Below are 24,407 nucleotides of genomic sequence, written 5' to 3' on the forward strand. Positions count from 1 at the left end.
GGCCGGGGTGGCAGCAGGACTGGGGACTTGCATTCGAGGAGGCCGCGCTGAGCCGATGAACCATGCCGAGGCCCCGGGTGTGCGGGGAGACAAGAAGAGGCTCTGAGATGTCCCTGGGGCTCTGGAGTCACAGGTCAGGAGCTGGGGGGCTGGGAGGAGGTGAGCTGGGGCTGGGAGGTGAGCTGGTGGCCGAACCCAGGGTGGGTGCTGGGAGGCATCTTGATGAGGGCGCGGCGCTCCGCGGTTCTAGGCTGGACGGAGGAGGCGGTGGTGAGTGAGGGGCACCAGGAACTGGCGGAGACCAGCATCTGTCTGTGGGGCCTAGTGGGGCAGGTCGGCGGGGGCTGGATGGAGCTGAATGAATGAACGGGGCTGCGGGTGACTGGAGGGGGCGGAGGGTGGAGGGTCAGGCAGGATCCCTGATCCGCACATGGGGCAGCTCTCACCCGCTCCTCCTTCCTTCCCTATCGTGTCCGACGCCCCCGGGTCCGGGGGATTTTCAACACACGAGGGCCACAGCAGGGTGGACCGATGTCTCAGCGGGAGGCGGGGGTGGCAGGCGGGAGCAGAGAGCGAGGTGGAGAGGGGACAGCAAGCCGCCAGGGACAGCAGGGATGACGGCACTTCCGGAAGGGCGCTGGGAAGAAGCTTCGAAGCAGGAAGGAAGGAGGGACAGCCTGACCCCGAGAGCCGGGAGGATGCCTTGTAGACCTTGACGCGAGCCTCTGGGACGCTGAGGGCAGAGGCTAGGCTGCGATGGGATCACAAGTGAGCGCATGGGAAAACCATGGAGAGACAGCGAGTATGGAACATTCTGGCAAGAAGGCTGGCTGGGAAGAGCTGGGGGCAGAGAGCGGGGCGGGCTCTGGCGGGCAGGCTCTTGTGAAACCTTGGCCAGGGCTCACGGCTGGGCAGTCGTGGCTGTGGGACTTGATAGAGGACAGCAGCCCTGATATTTGTAGAGTGGGGTGACCAGAAAGGACCAACTTGGTGGCCGGAGTCCATGTCCCAAACGACATCGTTCCACGGAATCCCCAACAGAACCCAGTGAACGGTGAGCTTGCCAAGGGCTACTTGAAATGGCATCTGGGTCATCCCCGGAATGTCCCTTCCCTGTGACCTGGGGGCAGTTCCCGCCACATACAGCGAGGCCCAGCAGCTCCTCAGAGCCCCCAGAAAAACAGCGACTGGTCACAGCACACACCTGCAGCTGACACCTGTCCCCACTACGGGAAGGCCAGCTGGGCTCTGAGGGAGGTGGCGGGCCACCTCAGTGCCACAACTGCCAGAGGGTATGTGTGTGGATGGCATAGGGACACTAGCCACTGCCCTCATTGATCGTGGTCGCGAGACCCAAGGCTTTGCTTGTCAGTCCCCTGCTCAACACGCCCATTCGCTGCCTGTTGCTTGCTTGCCACCCTCCGGAAGCAGAAAAGCCGAGTGGCCTAGCGCGTGGCAGCTTACCTGCGTCTGGATCCGGTTGAGGCCCCGGAACCAGAGGATCTGGCCTCTGCGGAGCTCCCGCTCGGCGTGGTCAATTTCTTCCTCCCCCTCGGCGAGCTCCTCATCAGTCATCTCGTCCTTCCCAGGCCCGTGCCCTGCCTCCTTCAGGCACTTGAGCTGGCTGGTGGGAATCGTGGCGATGACCTGGGGGCCAGAGGCGAGGGACAGCAGGCGGGGGTGGCCATCAGAGCAGGGCTGGGCTTTTCGGGGCGAGAGCTCTGCGGGGCCCAGAAGGGACCCAGGCTGCCCAGCTCCCTCTGACAATGGCTGAGGCAGGTGTCTGTGTATCCCCACACCCAGGACTGGACATCCCTTCCTTGTCCCTGAGGCTTCATGCCTGGGCCACTTGTGCCTGGTGCCAACTCCACACTCCAGAGGGAGAGCCAGCCTCTTTCCTCTGAGGGGCTTGGTTTTCTGTGTTCATCAAAGAAAGCAGATCCAGCCCGGCCAGTGTGGCTCAGTGGTTGAGCATCGACCTTTGAACCAGGAGGTCACGGTTCGATTCCCAGTCAGGGCACATGTCCGGGTTGCCGGCTCGATCCCCAGTGTGGGGCGTGCGGGAAGCAGCTGATGAGTGATTCTCTCTCATCACTGATGTTTTTATCTCTCTCTCCCTCTCTCTTCCTCTCTGAAATCAATACAAATATATTTTTTTAAAAAAGAGAGAGCAGACCCAGAGCTGGCCCTGGGGGAGCTGGTGTGCATGCCTATGGCTCCTCTTGTTGTCCCCCAGCCAAGCAGAGGGCCACAGGAGCAGCTGGTGCAACCTTCCCACGTAGTGTGTGAACTAAGGTATTTGCTTACCAGATGGAACTCTGTCTTTAGCCCTCAGCTCCTGGGAGGGACCTCTAGGTACCTGACCTCTAGGTACCTGGCAGCGCTGCCTGAGGAGGCGGCCTTGGTTTGCCTGGGTGAGCGCTCTGCAGGTAGTCTATACTGACAGTGCTTTCTGGGGGGGGGGGGCAACATACGACCTTGACCTCCAGGGTCTGGAGACTGAGACCGAGGTCAGTCACGTGGGCGCCCCAGGCCTGCAGGACCCACTCCCGGGAAAGTCCCTGCACACCGCGGCCAGGGATGCTTTCCTGGTGGCAGCGCCTGTGCATGTTGTCACATCAGTGCCGGGACCTGGAAGCTGCGCCCCGTCTCTCCTGCACCCGCCCTATGTAGACTTGATCTTGGACTTCCAGGCCCTATTGCTGTTGGAGAATAACCTACGCTGTCTAAGCTACCCAGTCTGTGGTATGTGTTGTGGTGGCCTGAGGTGAGTAACACACAGGACAGAGTGGATCCTGGGCTCAGCATCCTACGCAGTGTTCTAGATTCCAGAGAAACGCTTTCAGAGGCCTGGGCGGCCCCTCCCTTTCTTTCTGACTTAATCCTCAGGTACTGTGACACCCCCAAACACACACACACACACACACACACACACACACACACGGCTTTGACTGCAACCACAGAGCTTGAGGTGTCGGGGTTTCACTTTCCATCAGCTCAAAGTATTTCCTCATTTCCCTCACATTTTCTCTTGCCCGTGGAGGATTTAGCAGGATGTTGTTTTCAGATAGGTGGGGATTTCCCAAGGCACCCAGTGTTAAGGGATGATTCCCAGGTCCTAGCATGAAAAGGGGAGTGATGGGTGGTTTTGCCAAGGCCCTGTGACATTCCCGCCATGGCCCTTTACCTTCTTTCTGCTGCCACTGTCGCTTGTGGCCTTGCCACCTGAGTCGTGGCATGTCCCACATCTGAGCCCCGCTGTGTGGTGCCGCCAACCTGAATATGCCACATGCTTTCCCAGGCTTGGGCTCCGAGGCTCTGGAGCAAGGAGCAGGGGCAGGGGTCCCTGAGCTGCCCACCATTCCCTGGCCTTGTGCCCATCACCAGGACTGTTGCAGAGCAGATGCGATGGGGGCGGGACTGGGAAAGCTGATAAGACAGGGGGAAGGGGGCGGGACTAGGAAAGCCAATGAGATGGGGGAAGGAGGTGGGACTAGGGAAGCTGATAAAACAGAGACTCACCTGGCCAATGAGATGGGGGAAGGGGGCGGGACTAGGGAAGCTGATGAGACAGGGGGAAGGGGGCGGGACTAGGAAAGCCAATGAGATGGGGGAAGGAGGTGGGACTAGGGAAGCTGATAAAACAGAGACTCACCTGGCCCCAGACCAGCTCCCCGATACCAACAAACAGGCACCAGAGCCACTGCTCCGTGGACAGCGGGGAGCAGCTGAAGGGCTTTCCACCAAACTGGACGATGACAATCTGCAGGAGAGGGTGGGAGGGAGGCGGGTCCAGCCGGCACACCTATTCATACCACCCTCTTCCTCTAGTACTCGAGGTCCATCCCATCCTGCCCTGCGGGCGGGCCCCGCCCTGCTCAGAGGCTCAGAGAGGCTGCTGCTTTTCCCAGGCAGGTGGGCTCAGCGATGAACCGCATTTCCAGCTTCTGTAAATTTGATTCTTTAACCCTTTGAGTGCCAACCAATATCCTAGGAACTATGCTAAAATTGCCAAGGCATTTTTTGCTGATTTTACAGCAGTTTAGGGAAAAAAAACTTCATAAAATCGTAGTACCTGTAAAAAATTAGGCAGATAAATGCCAGTGGTCAATTTTAGAACTACAAACATTCGGCATCATAAGTAATCTGCACTTAGGTGCCAACTGTCAATAAAGAGTGAACAACCAGCATCTAATAGTGACACTGCAGGAGGAGCGCGATAGCGCTCCCGGCACTTTTGGCGAAAGACAGGAGGAGCGAGATCGCGCTCCCCGGTACTCTAGGGGTTAACATTTACGCTGCGTGCATACGCTGGAGCTGGACACGCCTTGTTCTGGACAGCCGGGGGCACACCAGCGTCACCTCGCCAGGCCTCCTGCTTCCTCATTGCCTCCTCCTTGAGAGAAAGTCTCCACCTAGTGGCAAGCTTTCAAAATACAGACCAACCACCTCCACCACTGGGCTCTCACACTTAGGCCACTGTCCTCCGCCCCATTCACCCAGAGCCAGGTTCCAGAAAACCAGGGACAGCCCAGCCCTCCCCCCCAACCCTGAAATCACTCGCACTAGCCCGTCCTCAGCCTACTCACCCCACTTCAAAGCTCCTCTTTCTTAAAAAAAAATTTTTAACCTTTATTGTTGCGAGTATTACGGATGTCTCCTCTTCCTCCCTATTGCCCCCCTCCACCCGGTTTTTGTCCAACCCCAGGCCTTCACCACCCTGTTGTCCATAGACAATGCATATATGCATATAAGTTCTTTGGTTAATCTCTTCCTGTCCCCCTCCCTTTCCTCTGTCGCCCCCCTCTCCTTCAGCCTCCTGACTGGCCCTGGTGGCCCCCCATAGTGGGGCAGACCCCTCCTCCAAGAACTGTGAGGAACAAGTATTCTGGCCTGTGGGCCTCACTATATGTCACATGTTTTATGAATGTACCCTCTGTTCAAATGCTCAGCCCTCCTGGGAAGCGGACTGGCCAGCCTGTGGCAGGCAGAGGCCTGTGTGTCAGCACTGGGGACAAGGGCACCTCCAAGGGAAACGGCTGTGTTAGAAATGGCCATGGCTGACCCAGTGGGACCTGTGAGAAGGTCAGGTCTGAGGAGGCCCCCTGAGCCCCTCTGGATCCAGCAGGTGGACCCAGGATGAGGCCTGTTTTGATTCTAAAGAAGCCAGGCCAACCCTGGCCGGTTTGGCTCAGTGGATAGAGCGTCTGCCTGTGGACCGAAGGGTCCTGGGTTCAATTCTGGTCAAGGGCACCTTCCAGTCAAGGGCATGTACCGTGGTTGCAGGTTCCTCCCCGGCCCGGACCCTGGAGACAACCAATCGATGTGTTTCTTTCACATCGATGTTTCTCTCTCTGTCTTTCCCTCTCTCATCCACTCTCTCTAAAAATCAATGGAAAAATATCATCAGGTGAGGATTATAAAAAAAAAGAAAAAAGAGGCCAGGCTGGCTGATGTGGTTCAGTGGTTGAGCATCGACCTATGAACCAGGAGGTCACGGTTTGATTCCCAGTCAGGGCACATGCCCGGGTTGTGGGCTTGATCCCAGTGTGGGGCGTGCAGGAGGCAGCCAATCAATGATTCTCTCTCATCATTGATGTTTCTATCTCTCCCTCTCCTTTCCTCTCTGATATTAATAAAAATATTAAAAAATAGTAAAGAGGCCAGTAGCAAGGGGACATGCTCCCCGCCTCTCCCAAGAGTGGGCCCTTCCCCCTACCTGAATGGCGAAGGTGCCCAGGACGATGGTGCAGAAGATGGGGTTGCCAAAGATGCCATGGAAGACGTTGCGCTCGCCATGGATCTTTCGGGCGTTGATCTCGTTGAAGAGCTGCATCATGACGAAGGTATTGAAGATGATGGTGTAGTGCTCCGAGGGCGGCGAGTGCAGGGGCGCGTTCCTCCCGCTGTCGATGTCGAAGAAAAGCTCCCCTGTAAGCCAAGGGCCACGTGAGGGGAGCAGGACCCTGAGCCAGGCACAACCCTAACCCCTTGGCGAGACAGCCAAGATCAGTGGCAGGACCTGGGAGGGGGTGAGGGACTGGCACCAAAACCTGAAACCCGAGGGCAGAAATGAAGAAATTAAGACAGGCCGGGCTGGCGTGGCTCAGTGGTTGAGCATGGACCTATGAACCAGGAGGTCACGGTTCAGTTCCGGATCAGGGCACATGCCTGGATTGTGGGCTCGATGCCCAGTGTGGGCATGCAGGAGGCAGCCAATCAATGACTCTCTTATCATTGATGTTTCTATCTCTCTCTCCCTCTCCCTTCCTTTCTCTGGGATCAATAAAAATATATATTTTTTTAAAAAGAAGTTAAGCCCTAGCTGGTTTGGTTCAGTGGATAGAGCGTAGGCCTGTGGACTGAAGAGTCCCACATTCGATTCCGTTCAAGGGCACATTGCCTGGGTTGCGGGCTCGATCCCCAGTAGAGGGAGTTCAGGAGGCAGCCGATCAATGATTCTCTCTCATTGTTGATGATTCTTTCTCTCTCTCTCTCTCTCCCTTCCTCTTTGAAATCAATAAAAATATATTTTTAAAAAGGAAAACAAAGAAACTAAGACAGAGCTCTGTCACATCTTTTCTCATTTGCCTGCTGGGTTGAGTTGGGGGTGGGCTGGGAAGGACTCGGGGGGCTGCAGGGTGGAGGGCAGCCCAGCCCTCCTCCACCCTGCCCTGCCCTAGGACAAGGCAGCCGGGCTAGGCCCTCGGGCAAGCCATGGGGCTTCTGTTCCTAAGAAATCATAGAAAAGCTCCACAGAGGGTCCCCAGATACTGACATTTGGGGGCCCCCACTGTGACTCCTGCACACTAAGCTTTGATTCTGCTCCGAGGAATATGCGCTGAAAACCTCACTTCACCAGGCGCTGGAGTGCTGTGATGGGGACCCAGGCCACCCATCCAGGGTTGCAGATACATGGGGAGCACCCTGACATAAGGGAGAGAGGCCACAGACACACAAACCAGCAAACCCACCCCCGATATAATGAAAGGAATCTGCCCTAGCTGGTTTGGCTCAGTGATTACAGCGATGGCCTGCGGACTGAAGGGTCATGGATTCAATCCTGGTCAAGGGCACGTACCTCTGTTGCTGGCTCAATCCCAGGTCCTGGTCAGGGCGCATGCGTGAGGCAACCAATCAATGGATGTCCCTCACATGAAAGTTTCTCTCTCTGTCTCTCCCCCTTCCCTTCCACTCTCTCTAAAAATCAATGGGAAAATATCCTCGGGTGAGGATTAAAAAAAATAATAATAAGGAGTCTGCTCCACAGAGCCTACCCGACACAGAAGAAACTCAGAGGTGGACTGGACAGCAGGCACTGGCAGCAGGCTTCCCAGGAGCAGCCAGTGTGCCGGAGGGCTCGGTGCCCTCCACGTCTGGGCTGCAGGCAGAGCCAATGGCTGGGGGCCCTGTGATTGTCGCCCTGAGCACCCTCTGCCCAGCCTCTCCCCATCAGTTCTTCCCTCTACTGTCCACACTCCTGTCTCTGCCTCTCTCCCCTCCCCTGCCCTTGCCCACTTCTTGCTTTCTGACTCCCTCCTCCCCCCTCCTCTCCTCCTCTTTTACCCCTCTCCCTCCTCTCCTTCCCCTTTCACTCCCCCTACTGCTCTCCCTCCTCCTCCCTACCCTTTTTCTCCTTCCTCCTTCTTCCCCTCTTCTCCCTTCCTCTTCTCCATACCCCCTTCTCTCCCCTCCAGCCTCCCTTCTTTGCATCCCCTCCTCTACCCCCCTTTCCTTTTCCTACCCCCTTCCTCCCTTCCCCTTTCCCTCTTCCTCTCCCCTTTCTCTCCTGGCCCTCCTCCTCCCACAACTTCCGGGAGAGCACTCTGGTCATTGTCTCCTGGAGAAGTAAACAGTCATGGGGTGAGTGGACAGATGGATGAGTGACCTAGTCTGGGTGTATGCTGAGACATGCCACCCGCTCTATGGAGCATTGGACAGTTTCTCAGCGGCTCAGGGGCCTGTGACACCTGGGTGGGGCATACGCAGAGAGGAGCAGCAGGGAGGTGAGGGCCAAGGGGTGGGTCCTCACGGGAAATCGGGTCCCCAGGTGCTCATCTGTGCCTTCCACCCCCAGACAGGGCAGGAGCCCAAAGGGCCAGTAGCAGCACAGTGTGCTCAGGGCCAACCTACCCACGAACAGCAGCGTGAAGATGATGGTGAGCTGGTAGACCGCATGGCCCAGAATGTTCTTCATCATGGTTCGGGAGATCAGGGGCTTGTCCCGGCCATATGGCTTCCGCAGCAGCAGCGACTCGGTGGGCGGCTCTGTCGCCAGGGCCAGAGAGGCAAATGTGTCCATAATCAAGTTCACCCACAACATCTGCACGGCTTTGAGAGGAGAGTCCTGTGGAGAGGAGGCAGTCACCCCAATGTGGTGCTGGAAACCCTACAGGCCCACAGCCCCTGGGAAGAAACTGAACTCAGGGGCAATATCACTGGAATTTCATTCAAGCAAAAGTGCAACAAATTCGACCTTCCTATAAAACGTGACATCTCCATCCCTGTGTTTCCCTTTTAAAAAAACACATATTTTTTATTGACTTCAGAGAGGAAGGGAGAGGGAGAGAGAGATAGAAACATCAATGATGAGAGAGCATCATTGATCGGCTGCCTCCTGCACGCCCCACACCGGGGATCGAGCCCACAACCCGGGCATGTGCCCTGATGGGGAATCGAACCGTGACCTCCTGGTTCATAGGTCAACGCTCGAACACTGAGCCATGCTGGCTGAGCTCCATCCCTATGTTTTCTAAGATTAGTTGAGAGTTTTCACTGGGCTGATTCCTGCTCTTAAAATGTTGCCAGTCTCCTCTTCTTACCTGGTGGCAGTGATCTAGAAGGCGTGGCCCAAATTATTAGCAGGAGCCTGGCAGTTGCCCCAGCCTGTGAAAGAGCCTGACTAATGGTGGTCTCCCGGTCCCCGACACCCGAGGAGCAGGAAGAGGCAGAAACTCTGCACGGGCCTTCCTTCTCCTCCTCATCTCTGAGTTGTTGGTTAAAAATAAGACCCATAGAAGCTAGACACCAAAAACCACATACTGTATGATTGTGTTCTCATGAAACTTCCAGAACTGACAGATCCGCGGAGACAGAAAGCAGATGAAAAGCAGATGAATGGGTGCCTGGGGCTGAGGAAGGGGAGTGAGGGAGTGGTTGCTTAGCAGGCACGGGGGTGATGAAAACGTTCTGGAATGAGACAGTGGTGATGATTGCACGACATTGTGAATGCACTAACAACCACGGAATTGTACACTTTTAAACGGTTAAAATGGCGATTACAGTGCAGTTTGTTATGTAAATTTTATCTCAGTAAAAAAACCTCTGGTCCTGGCTGGTTTTGCTCAGTGGTTAGAGGGTCAGACTGCAGACTGAAGGGTCGCAGGTTTGATTCCTGGTCAAGGGCATGTACCTTGGTTGCAGGTTCCCCAGCCCCAGTCAGGGTGCATGTAGGAGGCAGCCAATTGATGTGTCTCTGTCATTTCTGATGTTTCTCTCTCTCTCTCTCTCTCTCTCTCTCTCTCTCTCTCTCTCTCCCTCCCTCCCCCTCCTCCCTCTCTTCCTTTCTCTTCAGAAATCAATGGGGGAAAAAATCCTCGGTTGAAGATTAAAAAAACACACAAAACCACCCGGCCAGCATGGCTCAGTGGTTGAACATCGACCTATGAACCAGGAGGTCAGGGCACATGCCCGGGTTGCGAGCTTGATCCCCAGTGTGGGGCGTGCAGAAGGTAGCTGATCAATGATGCTCTCTCATCATTGATGTTTCTCTCTCTCTCTCTCCTCCCTTCCTCTCTGAAATCAATAAACGTATATATTAAAAACAAACAAACACAAAACCTCTGAAAGTGCAACCAGTTCTGGAGACTCACTAATGGAAAGAAGTGGACTATTGATAAAGGTGAAGAGGCTCCTTCAAAGGTTAAATACAAGTTCCCAGGGCCGCTGCACTTCCACTTGTAGGTCTAGACCCAGCAGAACTGAAAACGCCAGTCCCCAGTCCACATAAAGCCGCATTCATGCGTGTGCACAGCGGCGTTATTCACAGAGGTGCAAACAACCCAAGTGCCCATGGACGGAGGGATGGGCGCACGACTCGCTGCAGCCATACAACGGAACATTATTCCGCCACCAAAAGGCATGAAGTCTGGATCCATATAACACAGTTGGACCTTGAAAACATTGCGTTAAGCGAAAGGAGCCAGACACAAACAACCACATTGTTTGATTGCATTTATACGAAATGTCCAGAATAAAAAGAGAAGTCTGTAGAGATAGGAAGTAGATTGGTGGGTACTAGAGGCTGGGGGAGGGGGGATGGGGAGTGCTTGCTAAGGGGTATGGGGTTTCCTTTTGGGATGATGGAAAGATTCTGGAATGAGATAGAGATGATAATTGCACAGCACTGTAAATATACTAAGTGCCACTGCATTGTACGCTCTCAAATGGGGAACTTTTTTGGTATATGAATTTTATCTCAGTAAAAAAAAAAATCAGCAAAGGAAACACCTGGCTCTCCCAACCTGGGGGCCTCAGGTGGGAGCTCTTCGCCTGCACATGCCTGCCAGCAGGGTCCCTGGGCTTGCTCTCCGAACTGGGGTCCAGATGTATGGGGCAGGCGGGGTCTCGGAAACCGGCTTCCTCCTACAGACCCCAGGGACTTTGGGAGGGAGATCCCAGGGTCCTCCTTGGGCAAGGCGGTCCGCAGTGCCCACCTGAGTAATGCAGGCGCCCGTGAAGGCCACGATCACGGCCACCACGTTGACTGTCAACTGGAATTGCAGGAACTTGGAGATGCTGTCATAGACATTGCGGCCCCACATGACCGCCTTGACGATGCTGGTGAAGTTGTCATCAGTCAGGATGATGTCTGAGGCCTCCTTGGCCACGTCAGTCCCTGCGATGCCCTGGGGAGCGCACACACGCACACAGTGTCCATTAGCCCATTCCCCACAGCCCTTCGATCACCCGGCCCACCTGGCTGACTCCCTGCCGTTCCCTCACAGAGTTCCCAACTGGGGACAGCTCTCATTTCATCCAACATGTCCTTGTACCACAAGGACATGTATCACAGCTTGTCTCGCAGCTTTGCTCATAAACAAAGAGGGTGGCCCTAGCTGGTTTGGCTCAGTGGATAGAATGTTGGCCTGCGGACTGGGTTTGATTCCAGTCAAGGGCACGTACCTCAGGTGCAGGCTCCTCCCCAGCCCGGGCCCTGGTCGGGGCTTGTGCAAGAGGCAACCAATCGATGTGTTTCTCTCACATAGATGTTTCTCTCTGTCTCTCCCTCTCTTCCACCTTCTCTAAAAATCAATGGAAAAATATCCTCAGGTGAGGATTAAAAAAAAACCAAGTGGCCATGATGAGCGAGAAGGAAATCCAGGCATTCCCCAACTTGCCTTACCACTAACTCCCAGGTTCCTGCATAGAGCTGATGTCCTAGAGACACAGGCCCTGCCAGGCATGGTGAGCTGGGCGGGCATCGGGTGGCTTACCATGGCGAAGCCCACGTCTGCCTTCTTGAGTGCTGGCCCATCGTTGGTGCCATCCCCGGTCACGGCCACCACCTGCCGCTGCTCACCGGTGGTGCTGTCAATGATCCCTGAAACACAGCGCGGCTGTAGGGAAACAGTTGATTCTGGAAACCCTCTGGGATTTTGACTGTGCCTCCCACCCCCAAGCCTCTGTGCTCAAGTCTCTGTGCCTTGACTAGAAGCCCCGCCCCCTCCTCCCGCCCAGGTCCATCACCCAGTGAGATGATGCAGGGTGTTGTGATTTGGTAGAAGGCAGGAGCCCAGCCTGGCCGGCGTGGCTCAGTGGTTGAGCATCGACCTGTGAACCAGGAGGTCATGGTTCGATTCCCGGTCAGGGCACATGCCTGGGGTTGTGAGCTCGATCCCCCAGGAGGCAGCTGATCAATGGTTCTCTCTCATCATTGATGTTTCTCTCTCTCCCTCTCCCTTCCTCTGAAGTCAATAAGAAAAACATTTTTTTTAAAGAAGGAAGGAGCCCAGCACCGTGTGACTTGGATAAATGTCTCCCTCTCCAGGGCCTCAGTTTCCCCATCTGTTACCAGAGGCTAGGCTCAACTGGCATCTTCCATTCACGTTGTTAGCCCAGAGAAATGGAGGATTGAGCTCTGTTATGTCAGCCCTCTGAGGGGCCTCCATTGTTTTCCCAACGAGTAAGCTGAGGTTCAGGGAGGGCCAGTGACTTGCTCGGAGACACAAGCCAAATCTCCAACCGCAACGGGACCAGAGCCGAAGACCCCACGTTTTAGGCAGGCCCTGGAGACCCGTTTGGGAGCTTGGCTTTGGATGTCTGGGAGCAGAAAGCATGCAGGGGTGATAGCCACACCCAGCCAGCATCATGCCACTCCGGGCAGGGGCATGGCAGGGGCAGGGGCAGGGGTGAGTGAGAGCTCGCTCGCTCCATTACCTTTGACCAGAGTGTGCTTGTCTGTGGGAGACGATCGGGCGAGGACCCTCAGCTTGGGCCACACCTTGTCCAGACGCTCTTGTTCGATCTGGGAGGGGGAAGCACACAGCCACTGCAGAGCCTGGCGGGCAGGCAGGGCTGAGCAGAGGCAGTGGAGGAGGGTGGGGTGGAGGAGGGTGGAGAAGTGGCCAGAACCCTGGACGGAGCTGAGCTGAGCCAACCATGCAGCCCCCTGTGGAAGGGCAAATGGGCTGGGAACTACCTCGCCTTTCTCATTGCGGATCCTCCGGTTGAACTCCTTCCCCTCCAGGCACAGGAAGTCCTCCCCGGGCTGGATGATGCCGCACTTGGCTGCAATGGCCCGGGCTGTGTTGATGTTGTCCCCAGTCACCATGCGGACTGTGATGCCAGCACGCTGGCATTTGCGGATAGCTTCAGGGACCTGGAAATGACGATTGATGTGGGCGGGGCCATCAAGGCAAGACACTGCTGTGTCCAGGCTTTCCTGCCCCCAGATCTGCAGCACCCCCTGCCCCCACCCCTGTGGTCCTGAGCAAGGACTTCTGCAGAGGAGGAGGCCTAGAGAAATCAGGGAGAATGGCTTGTATATTCTACCACCACCATCAGCCGAGTCTGTAGTAGGCAGGGTGCCTCCCTCCGTCCTTCAGCCCGCATCCCCCTCTAGGTGCCTCCTTCACTGTGCGGGGCTTCTGGGACCGGCCACACCTCCGACCTAGGCCCTGACACCACAAGCAAGGCTGGGAGAAGCTACTGGAAGCTCTGTCCTGGGTCACTGCCTGAGCTGTGGATGGAAAGGCGACTATAGAAGCATGCCAGCTCCGTCAGCCTCATTTTCCATTGTGACATATAGGGACCCAGAGCTGCTGAGCTGGGATCAGCCCTGGTGACCAGGCCAGCTGGCATGGTGGCCGTCAGCTAGCTCGGGAAGAGTGAGAAAGGAACCTCTGTCACCCAGCCACCCTGCCAGACAGCAGGGCCCACTGCGGGCCTATCTCTTTGGGCCTGACTTAGGGCAGGCTCCAGGCTGTCAGCTGGCTGGTGGCCACACTCTGGGCAACTCTCTCACTCGTCTCCCTCCACTTTTTTTCCCCCTTAAACAATAGGAAACCTAAAACATTTAGAGTTGCAGGTTTTACTACTCATTAGAAGAAATGAAACATTGCTTGGTTACGAAGCATACATTTCTATTTTCAAAATATAATACTAGCCTGGCCGGCGTGGCTCAGTGGTTGAGCGTGGACCTATGAACCAGGAGGTCATGGTTCAACTCCTAGTCAGGGCACATGCCTGGGCTGGGGGCTCGATCCGCAGGGTGGGGCGTGCAAAAGGCAGCCAATCAATGATTTTCTGTCATCATTGATGTTTCTATCTCTCTCTCCCTCTTCATTCCTCTCTGAAATCAATACAAATATATTTAAATATATATAAAACTAGATTCTGGAAAAGAGGGAAGAAAGAGATCGCCTCAGTGCTAAGTGCACAAAGGGCTGAAGGGAGTCGAGACCAGCCAGGGGGTCCTCCCAGACAGTGGAGGTGCTTCTGCTCCCAAACCCAATGCGGAGGGGGCTCCCAAGCCCAGAGGCTACAGGAAGCTCCGAGCATCGGGCTCAGGGCTCAGGAAATTGGATAAGGAGGTTAGGCCTAGTCGGCCTGTGAGATGCCCGGATGCAGGCCGGCAAGGGTGCAGCCTGGGGACCTGGCTCCCTGCTCTGTTCAATGGACCCAACACACCCACCTGATGGGTGCTCAGTGCTCCCAGCCGAGACAGAGGCTGTGAGAACAGCCTGGGCCGGAGGAGAGAGAGCAGCCAGGCCTGGGAGCCCAGGGACAGGGTGGTGAGCTGGGCCACCAGGTGGTGAGGATGCGACAGCACAGCTGGGAGACCCAGGGGCGGTGGCCAGCAGGTGGGGCCACACGGGGGGCAGGTGGACACGGCCTTGAGAGGCCCCATATGCTGGTGGCCCCTGAGGTCATGGGGAGTGGCTATGATCTCAGCCAGGGAGAGTGGGTATGAGAAAGAGGGGGGGACCGGAGCCCAGTCAGAGGGGCCCCATTTTAGGGCTGTGACAGTGACCAGGAAGGGGGCTTGCCTTCTGCCCCCCTAGTCATGTGCCTCAGGGACACCGTCCGCTCTCTGCAGCTGTTGGGGTGCTGGACGATGAGCTACAGGGAGATACTCCCCTTCTAGGGAGTTCCCTCCAGTCCCTGAAGCATCTGGAAGCCACCCTCTGCTGCCACCAAGTGGCCATGATGAGCCTTGCTCCCCTGCTCCTCACAGAGGTAGACCCCTCCTCCCAGGGCACCCTCTCCTTCATCTGGCACTGTCCTTCCTCACTTGCCTCCTTGTGGCCCAGCCCGCTCACCATGAATACAGCTTTCCTCCAGACCCCCTGTGACCTCCTCCCAAGGTCTGAGACCTCACTCCTCCTCTGGCTGCAGTCATCTGGGTCCCCAAGGTTTAGCAGAGACCCATCCACCCTCCTGCCTGCACCAGCACCAGGACTCCGCTAGGCCCTGGCCTCACTCCTTGGCCCCTACCCCGCTGGCTGGTCTCCGCAGGCCGTCGCCTGGCCTCCCCAGCCTGACCTTGGCAGTGCCATCTGCTGTGCAGACTCTCACTCAGCCTCTCTCAAGCCTGTCCCTTTCCCTGGACCCTGTCACCCAGGTTCCTTCTAGATTTGTTGTTGTTGTTGTTATTCCTCACCCAAAGATATTTTTCCATTGATTTTTGGAGAGAGTGGAAGGGACATGGAGAGACAGAGAAAGGCACATCGATGTGAGAGAGACACATTGATTGGTTGCCTCCCGCATGCGCCTGACCAGGGCTAGGGATGGAGCCTGTAACCGAGGTACGTGCCCTTGACTGGAATTGAACCCGGGACCCTTCAGTCCTCAGGCCAACGCTCTATCCACTGAGCCAAACTGGCTAGGGCCGCTTCTAGATTTTAAACAAGCAGCCATCGCTGGCAGCCGCTGCAGCTGGGCCTTCATTGTACCCTTCAAGGGACTTGTGCCCAGGTTCCGGATTTTCTAAGATGAAAATTTACCACAATAATAACATCCCACTCTGAGAAGGATACTGAGCAGGGGCAGGGCTGGGCCTCACGCCACCCATGTGCAGCCGCCCGGGGCAGCTCCATCTGCCCCCATCCCCCACTAAGGTGGACTCATTGGCACTTCTGTCAACAAGCCAACTCAGACCAGAAGATCTGCAAATACACCTAAGGTCTCCAGCCTCACATCTATGACTCAGCTTCAGTTTGATCAACAAATATTTCTACCAGAACTTAGGGCTCCTGGGGCCAGGGAACCAGGCCAGAAGAGCTCCTTGTGCTGTGTGGCCAAGAGCTGTTTCATGCTCACACCCCTTCATCCGGGCAAGTGGCTGAGGAGGAAGGGGAGGGTGGGCTGGTTATGATGGTTTGGAAATGGCCTTGGCCAGGGCCCTGGGAGCCAGGGGATGTCATCTTCCTGGGTCTGTGATGCATTCAAAGGCGCTCCAGCCTCTGGCAGCGTCACACAGCCCCAGAGAGCTGAGTGGAAAAGTCTAGAGCTGCCACTGTACTGTAGGCACCTCCCAGGAAGTCAGGGGGGACACCGCTGTGGGAGCAGCACTGAACCCCAGCTGGGGGGGCTGAAGCCATGCTGGGGGTGAGGTGTGTGTGTAAATGGCTCCATTCAGAAGGAGAAGGCCGCCCTAGCCGGTTTGGCTCAGTGGATAGAGCGTTGGCCCGAGGACTGAAGGGTTCTGGTTGGATTCCCGTCAAAGGCACATACTTCGGTTGCAGGCTCCTCCCCGGCCTGGGTCCTGGTCGGGGCTCGTATAGGAGGCAACCAATCGATGTGCAACTCTCACATCGATGTTTCTCTCTGTCTTTTCCTTTCTCTGCCACTCTCTCAAAACAAAACAAAACCCTCGTCCAGGGAGGCAACCAATTGATGTCTCTCACATCAATGTTTCTCTCTCTGTGTCTCTCTCCCTCCCTTCCACTCCAGCTAAAAATCAATGGAAAAATATCCTCAGCTGAGGATTAACAAAAAGTCAATGAATTAATTAAAAAAAGAAGGGGAAGGCCATTAGGTCCAGGTGAGGGCAACACGGCTTTATGACTCAGCTTCGCTGTGTGGGCACAGCCCTTCTCCACGCTGGGCCTCAGTTGCTCCCTGGTCCAATGAAGGGAAAGGCCTGGCCCCTGTGTCCCTGGGGGTGGTCTTGCTTCCCTCAGCAGCACCCAGGCTACTCCTCCCACTGCTCCCTTCTCCAGGCCTGTTCCTCTGACTGGAAGTCTCTCCCCTCCCCACCGCCACTGTCCATTTCCTCCTCGGAATTCAGGGACACCTGGTCGCTGATGATGTGTGGCCAGCGTTTAGATGTGGCAAGCACTGTGACCACGTATGGAAGTGCCTGTCTCCCGAAGGAGAGCCCGAAACTTCTCCTCCTTCATCTCGGCAGCCCCCAGGGCGGCTGGTACACATGTATGTGTTCAGGCTAATCGGCAGATCCAAGTGGCTCTGCTTCTGACATGAGGTGAAGAGGCCCTGGGAGGAGGGGGAGGGTCCCTTCCTGCACCCCCTGCCTCTCAGCCCCCGGGGCCTGGTGTGCTGCAGCTGCCACGGGCACCTCGCTCCAGGCCAGCCCAGGCAGGCTCCCCGTCCCTGGAAGATCCCCCCATCTTTAAGGACCAGCTAACCTCTCCATTGGTCCCTCACTCTCTACCATGGCCAGTTCCTGCCCTGTTTCTCTTCAGGGAAGCTCTAGGGTAAGTTGTCTACATGTCCTGGCTCCCTGCCTCACCAGCCCACAGAACCCGCTCAGGTCAAGGTCTCCAGTGAACTCCTAATGTCAAGAACCCGCCTCTGGCCCGGCCAGCGTGGCTCAGTGGGTGAGCATCGACCTATGAACCAAGAGGTCACTGTTTGATTCCTGGTCAGGGCACATGCCCAGGTTATGGGCTCGATCCTCAGTGTGGGGCGTGCAGGAGGCAGCTGATGGATGGTTCTCTCTCATCATTGATATTTTTATCTCTCTCTCCCTCTCCCTTCCTCTCTGAAGTCAATAAAAATATATTTTAAAAAGTATTGGTGGCTTAAAAAAAGAACCTGCCTCTGTGGTGACCAGGCTAAGCCGTCCTCTTGCTTCGGTAACATGGCCCTCGTGGTTTCCCCTCCCTGCCTGGCCCCGCCCTTCAAGCCTCCTTTGAAGGCCTCTGCTCCAGCCGCACACCCTCCCTGAGACATCACTCATATAAGCAGTAATGGTCTCCTGCTAGGACCATTGCTCTGAGCTCTGTACTCCTACAGCCACCTACCCCCTTGACATCTCCACGGCATGTCCCCAACCGAGCCCTCAACCTAGAACTGTCCCGCTTTGCCCCCCATACCTGTGTCCCCTCGGACTTCCCAGTCCCATGATGGCAGTGCCATCCACCCACATCGCCAAACCAGAGCCCAGAGTCGTGCTGTCTCTTCCCTCTCCATCAGTCCTATGGGTGTCATGGCTGTCGAAGTTCTAGCTGCCACCCTCTCTCACCTGGTGGAGGCAGAGCCTGATCGAAGCATGGAGGCCAAGCAGGAGGGGCCTTCCAGCGGGCAGGACAGAGCCCCCTACGGGAGCAGGGTGAGAGGTCCGTGGCTCTGTCATCACCCACCTTTCTGGACTCCTGGGGGTGACCAGTTTGCTCTACCTCCAACTCTGGCAGGAAGGGGTGTGACAGCCCGGAAAGCAGGAGAAAGAGGCGGTTCTCTCCTTGCATTTAGGTCCAAAGGCCACACCCTGGGGGCCAGACAGGAAGAAGGGCTGCCCCTCCCCCGATCCCGACGCCCTGGGCCTATCCCAGAGGAGAGCGTGGCTACCTCGGGCCGCACGGGGTCCTCGATGCCCACAATGGCTATGCAGGTGAGGTCGCCCACAACTTCGTTCTCGTTTTCCCAGTCCGGCTCCTGGGAGGCAGAGAAGTCCCGGTAGGCGATGCAGATGGTGCGGAGGCCATCACAAGCCATCGGCTCAATGATCTTCTTCACCATGTCGTCCCGGTCCCTGGGGCGGAAGGCGCGCAGCTCCCCGTTGCTGTTTAAGATGTTGGTGCACCTGCGGCAGGGACAGAGCAAGGGGAGATGAGAGTCTGGGTGGGCGTCAGTCTGAGCCTCCATCTGACTCAGTGGAGGCCTTTCCAAGGAGGGAGGCCCTCTGCTTGTGTGGGGCCAAATAGTGTGTCCCCCCAAATTCATGTTCTTCCCAGAACCTTGGAATGGGACCTGATTTGGAAATAGGTTGGTTGCAAAGTTAGGATAGGCCCTCAGTGCAATGACTGATGTCCTAATAAAAACCCTGGCCGGCGTGGCTCAACTGTTAGAGTGTTGGCCTGTGCTCTGGAGGATTGTGGGTTCGATTTCCAGTTTGTAAGTTCAATCCCAGCCCCTGGGCCGGTCGTGGCACATGTGGGAGGCAACCGATTGATGTGTCTCTCTCACATCGATGTTTCTCTCTCCTTTCTTTCTCTCTTTCTCCTTCCACTCTCGCTAAAAATCAATGGGGAAAAAAGCCCTCACACCTTGGGTGAGGATTAACACACACACACACACACACACACACACACACACACACACCAGAAGACACAGAGATAGAGACCCACACGGGGACAAGGCCATGTGATGACGGAGGCAGAGACTGGAGTGATGCGTCTACAAGCCAAGGAATGACAAGGACTGCCAGTGACAACAGAAGCTGGGAGACACACGAAAGGACCCTTCCCTGGAGGCTTTGAAAGGGAGCGTGGCCCTGGCCACATCTTGGTTTCAGACTTCAGGCTTCTAGAACTGGGAGAGAATCGATTTCTGTTGTGTTAAGCCATCAGGTTTATGGTCCTTTGTTCTGGCAGCCCCAGGGACTGAATGTAAGCTAGGAGACCTGTGGGAGGCCAGAGCGCAGGGCTCATCACAGCCCCTCACAGACACCATGGCTTTAGGACAGGAGTGTGGCACATTGGCCAAAACTGAATGCCAGGTAGTGGGCCATGACAAGGCAGCAACCTCGGTATGAGCTCCAGTGACCCTGGAAGCTTCTCTGAGGGCCATGATGGGGAGAGCTGGCAGAATTCGGGTGTAGAAGAGGAAGGAGCAAAGGAGCCAAGGGCCCAGAGGCAGGCATGCTGGAGGAGGGGTGAAGGAGAGGAGCTGGCTGAGGAGGCCCAGGGGAGCCATGATCACAGCAAAAGCTGGCACAGATTCACTCATGTAATTCTCACAGCACTCCCAGGAGGTAAATATTCCTGTTATCTCCACGCTACAGGGGAAACCGAGGCCCCAGGTGGGGGAGTAACTAGTTCACGTTCACACAGCCCAGGCCCAACTACAGCCCTCTTCCGTACTTCTCCAAATCCAGCTGCTACACTCAACAGGACCCAGACGGGATGAATTCAGGGAGGAGGTGGCCTTTGAACTACACTGGGGAGGCTGTGCATGGGCAAAGTTTTGGGGAGAGCATTTTGGATGGGGCAGTGGTTAGCAGAGGTCAGGACACAGCCAGTGGGGGTGCTCTTGGTCGTCCTATGGGAGCTGGGAGCCCCGGATGTCCTGCTGAGGACTACATCCTGAAGGCCCTGGAAGGCTGGCTATGCGCACAGAGGCACAATAAGGTCTCGCCTTAGAAGATGGCTCTATAGTTGCCCTGCCGGCATGGCTCAGTGGTTGAGCATCGACCTATGAACCAGGAGATCACGGTTCGATTTGAGTCAGGGCACATGCCGGGTTGTGGGCTCAATCCCTGTGGGGGGCGTGCAGGAGGCAGCTGATCAATGATTCTCTCTCATCTTGATTTTTTTAAAAATATATTTTATTGATTTTTTACAGAGAGGAAGGGAGAGGGATAGAGAGTTAGAAACATCCATGAGAGAGAAACATCCATCAGCTGCCTCCTGCACACCCCCTACTGGGGATGTGCCCGCAACCATGGTACATGCCCTTGACCGGAATCGAACCTGGGACTCTTCAGTCCACAGGCCGACGCTCTAGCCACTGAGCCAAACTGGTCAGGGCCATCTTGATGTGTTTTTTTCCCCCCTCTCTCTCCCTTCCTCTTTGAAGTCAATAAAAAAAGTGTTTTTTTTTAAAAAGGCACCAACATCACCAGTCTTTAGGGAAATACTAATCAAAGCCACCAGGAGATCCCCCTTCACATCCCTAGGTTGACAGTAAGAAGAAGAAGAAAAAGAAGAAAGTAGCACAAGTTGGTGAGCATGAGAAGACGGAACCCTCCTGCATTGCTGGTGGGATGTAAAATGGTGCAGCTGCTGTGGAAAATACTATGGTGGTTTTTCATGAAGCTAATCACAGAATTACCATGTGAGCCAGTAATTCCACTCCTAGGGATATAACCAGAGAGGTGAAAACACGTGTTCAAACCAAACTGTACAGCAATGTTCAGAGCAGCATGATTCACAGTAGCCAAAAGGTGGACACAGCACAAGTGTCTGTTGGTGGATGAGTGACAAACCAAATGTAGTCTATCCATGCAATGGAGTATTATTCAGCCATAAAGAGGAACGGAGCAGTGATCCATGCTATGACGTGGATGAACCTTGAAAACATGATACTTGAGTGAAAGAAACCAAACACAAAAGGTCGTAGGATTCCATTCATATGAAATGCCCAGAATAGGCAAATCCATAGAGACAGAGAGATTAGTGGTTGCCAGGGGCTGGAAGGGGGTGGGGGATGGGAGTGACAGCACAGGGTTTCCTTTGGGGGTGATGACAAGAGTCTGCAACTGGATAGTGGTAATGGTGCACACCATTGTGGATGCATTTAATGCCACTAAACTGTACACTTTAAAGCAGGGGTGGGGAACGTCTGGCCCGTGGGCCGTAAAGGCTCATGAAATCATTTGGTCTGGCCCTGCCAAGGCATTAGGGGTAAGTTAATTAAATGTTTGACCCAATATAGCAGGCCAATTTTTTTCTTTTAAAAAATACATATTTTTATTCATTTCAGAGAGGAAGAGAGAGGGAGAGAGAGACAGAAACATCAATGATGAGAGAGAATCATTGATCAGCTGCCTCCTACACGCCCCACACTGGGGATAGAGCCCATAACTCGGGCATGTGCCCTGACCAGGAATCGAAACATGACCTCCTGGTTCATGGGTTGACGCTCAACCACCGAGCCACGCCGGCCGGGCAATGCAGGCTAATTTTTAAGTTGATACTTCTGTATAGCCCTCCAATGATGCTATAAATATCCAAATAGCCCTTGGCAGAAAAAAGGTTCCCCACCCCTGCTAAAGTGATGAAAATGGCCAGTTGGATGTTACGTCTATTTCAGCACAATAGTGATACCAGCATGCTTGTATGTTTCCACTGGCCCCCAGCCCCTGGCACCCCCAGCCCAGGGCTCGCCCCCGCAGCGCCCCCTCACTTTTTCAGCAGGATCTCGGAGGCGCCCTTGCTGAAGAGGCGGAAGCCACCTTCTGGCATGCGGATGACCGTGCTCATGGACTTGCGGACCGAGTTGAAGGTGTACACTTTGTAAAGCTTGTCTTCCGGAATCTGTTCCCGCACAGGCTGGACGTCCCGCTTCAGGTCCAGGACGAAGCCCAGCAGAGCGCATTCCGTCTTGTTGCCCACTTGGCGCGGGAGGGCACCTTCCTTCTCTGGAGGCTGTGAGGTGAGGCAAAGCAGCATGGCACTGGGGGCCCACGCCCACCCTCCTTGCTCCCCCTGGGGCCCCAGCGTGGCCACAGTCACCGCGTCTTTAGGGTGTGGTGGCAGTGAGCCGAAGAGTGCCTCCGGGGTGGACTAGATGGGCAGGTTTCGCACCACTCGCTGGGCTTGGAAGGGGTTTCCAGAGCAAGCAGCGAGGGCAGGAGTACTGGGGCCAGGGACGAGGGAAAGGTGACCACCACCCCAGAGACTATTGTAGCTCTGGTCCAAAGTTCTCAAGAACCCGGCCAGTATGGGTCAGTGGTTGAGTACTGACCCATGAACCAGGAGGTCACAGTTCGATTCCTGGTCAGGGCACATGCCTGGGTTGCAGGCTTGATCCCTAGTAGGGGGTGTACAGGAGGCAGCTGATCCATAATTCTCTCTCATCATGGATGTTTCCCTCTCTCTCCCTCCATTCCTCTCTGAAATCAATTAAAAAAAAAAAGTTCTCCAGAGAGCACAGTGAGCCCCAGACCCCTTGTCTCGTCCCAGCCCTGCTCTTGGCTCACTAGTATTTTGGTGGTGTAGGCACTGTTGATGGAGATGGCGTGGACCAGGAGGTCGAGGATCTTGGGGGTCAGGGCGCTGGGGGCCGGAATCTCTTTGTAGTGGGTGTCCCCGAGGTAGGACTGGACCACGGTCATACGGTTGGTGGTGAGTGTGCCCGTCTTGTCCGAGCAGATGGCTGTGGCGTTGCCCATCGTCTCACAGGCGTCCAGGTGTCGGACCAGGTTGTTGTCCTTCATCATTTTCTGGAAAGGGCACAGACATCCTGGGTGACCCTGGTCTGCCCCACCAGCTCTCCACGTGGCACTCACACCCTGGAGGCTGATAGCAGCGCCCAAGGCACAGCTTGCAGTAGCTGCAGGGTGGCGGTCAGACCTACGGAGCGGGCTAAGGACCCTATTGGGCGGGCTGAGAGGCCGGCTCTGGTAGCTGCTCTCCCCAGAGCTCACCCGGGGCCTCCCTGCTGCCCAGGACCACACCCCTGCCCACATGCCCTCTCAATCATGTGCTGGCCCTGCAGCTTTCCCCCAATCTCTGCCCTGCGCCACCCACTGTCTCCCAGTGGGATCTCTTCTGATCATCCCCCACCCCTCACTTCTGCAAGTGGCGCCAGTTCCCTCAACTCCCTGGTCCCTCTGTGCCCCCTGCTCTCACCCTGTAGATGCCAGGTCTATCCCACTGCTCGCCTGCTTTCTGGCTCGTGTCACTGCGCCCAGGAAGCCAGGTGGGGAAGGATGGCCGAGTTCGGCTTCAGGTCCCAGCTTAGCCTCCCTGCTCTGCCCCCGAGGGATGGATCCCAAACTCTCTCCAGTCCTCCCTGCGTCCAGCATGCTGACCGGCTTCACAGCCCAGTTTGGGGTTTGTATCCTGGTCTCACGGCGTTCTTAGTTCAACGATTGTGTTTCGTATTATTACCTTGACAGAGTAAGCTAAGGAGATGGTGACAGCAAGAGGCAGGCCCTCCGGGACAGCCACAACCAGCACAGTGACGCCGATGATGAAGAACTTGACGAAGTACTGCACGTAGACCGGCGTGCACTCTGCCATCCACACCCGGCCTTCCAACACGAAGTTCTCAATCACGAAGTAGAGGACCAGGATGATGACGGTGATGGCGGACATCACCAGCCCTGCCCGGCCACAAAAGGTCACAGAGGGTGGGGGCAAGATTGGGGATTGGCAGGGAGGGGCAAGGAAGGGAGAGAGCAAAAGGGAAGGAGTAAGGGACGCTGCAGCTGATGCCAACCTGAGCTGAGCTGAGTTGGGGGAGGTGCTCCCTGCCCCAGGCCTTATGGCGTGTTTAGAATCCATGCTCGCCAGAACGGGGCTGGACCAGGCCCTGATGGCCATCACCCCACCTGGCCTGTCCCCTTGCTGTCTGGCTCACCCCACCTGCCACATCCGTTTCCCACTTGCTGTCCATGGCCCTGGTGTCCCCCTCGCCCGACGGGGCCCCGGGCCACCGCTTTGCAGCCCCCACCTGCTTTCCCGATCTGCACGGCCAGTTTGGTGAGCTTGCCCTGCAGGACCGACTTCTCCTTCTTGGGCACGCTGGCCTTCTTCTTCTCCCGCTCCTCCATCTCCCCGCCCTCCGCGCTCTTCAGCGGCTGCATTTCCATGGCAACTGCCCCATCCTGCTTCTTGGCTGCACACAGAAGAACCCCACAGCCAAGGTTAGGGCCTGGCTGCTGGGGTGACAGCTACAGGGGGCTTTCACAAGGAAAGACATGCCACACCGGACCA

The 24,407-nt window shown here is 56.0% G+C and overlaps 1 protein-coding gene across 9 annotated transcripts in view; it reads right to left on the reverse strand.

Moving 5' to 3' along the window:
* Window positions 1-24,407, reverse strand: part of ATP2B3 (ATPase, Ca++ transporting, plasma membrane 3) — a 54,139-nt gene that overhangs the window by 16,192 nt on the left and 13,540 nt on the right. For 6 of the 9 annotated variants that reach the window (XM_014533261.1, XM_014533259.1, XM_014533260.1 and 3 more), the window contains 13 exons: window positions 24,145-24,309; window positions 23,580-23,794; window positions 22,667-22,909; window positions 21,871-22,112; window positions 18,313-18,547; window positions 12,701-12,880; window positions 12,439-12,526; window positions 11,496-11,602; window positions 10,716-10,907; window positions 8,134-8,347; window positions 5,720-5,931; window positions 3,656-3,763; window positions 1,465-1,647 (listed from right to left, as the gene is read on the reverse strand). In XM_014533261.1, coding sequence (XP_014388747.1) covers window positions 1,465-1,647; window positions 3,656-3,763; window positions 5,720-5,931; window positions 8,134-8,347; window positions 10,716-10,907; window positions 11,496-11,602; window positions 12,439-12,526; window positions 12,701-12,880; window positions 18,313-18,547; window positions 21,871-22,112; window positions 22,667-22,909; window positions 23,580-23,794; window positions 24,145-24,309 — 2,384 coding nt within the window. The other 3 variants (XR_001360603.1, XM_014533265.1, XM_014533263.1) reach the window with 3 other exon arrangements.

Source organism: Myotis brandtii, unplaced genomic scaffold (genome assembly GCF_000412655.1).
Source record: "Myotis brandtii unplaced genomic scaffold, ASM41265v1 scaffold959, whole genome shotgun sequence".
NCBI classification, from domain to species: domain Eukaryota; kingdom Metazoa; phylum Chordata; class Mammalia; order Chiroptera; family Vespertilionidae; genus Myotis; species Myotis brandtii.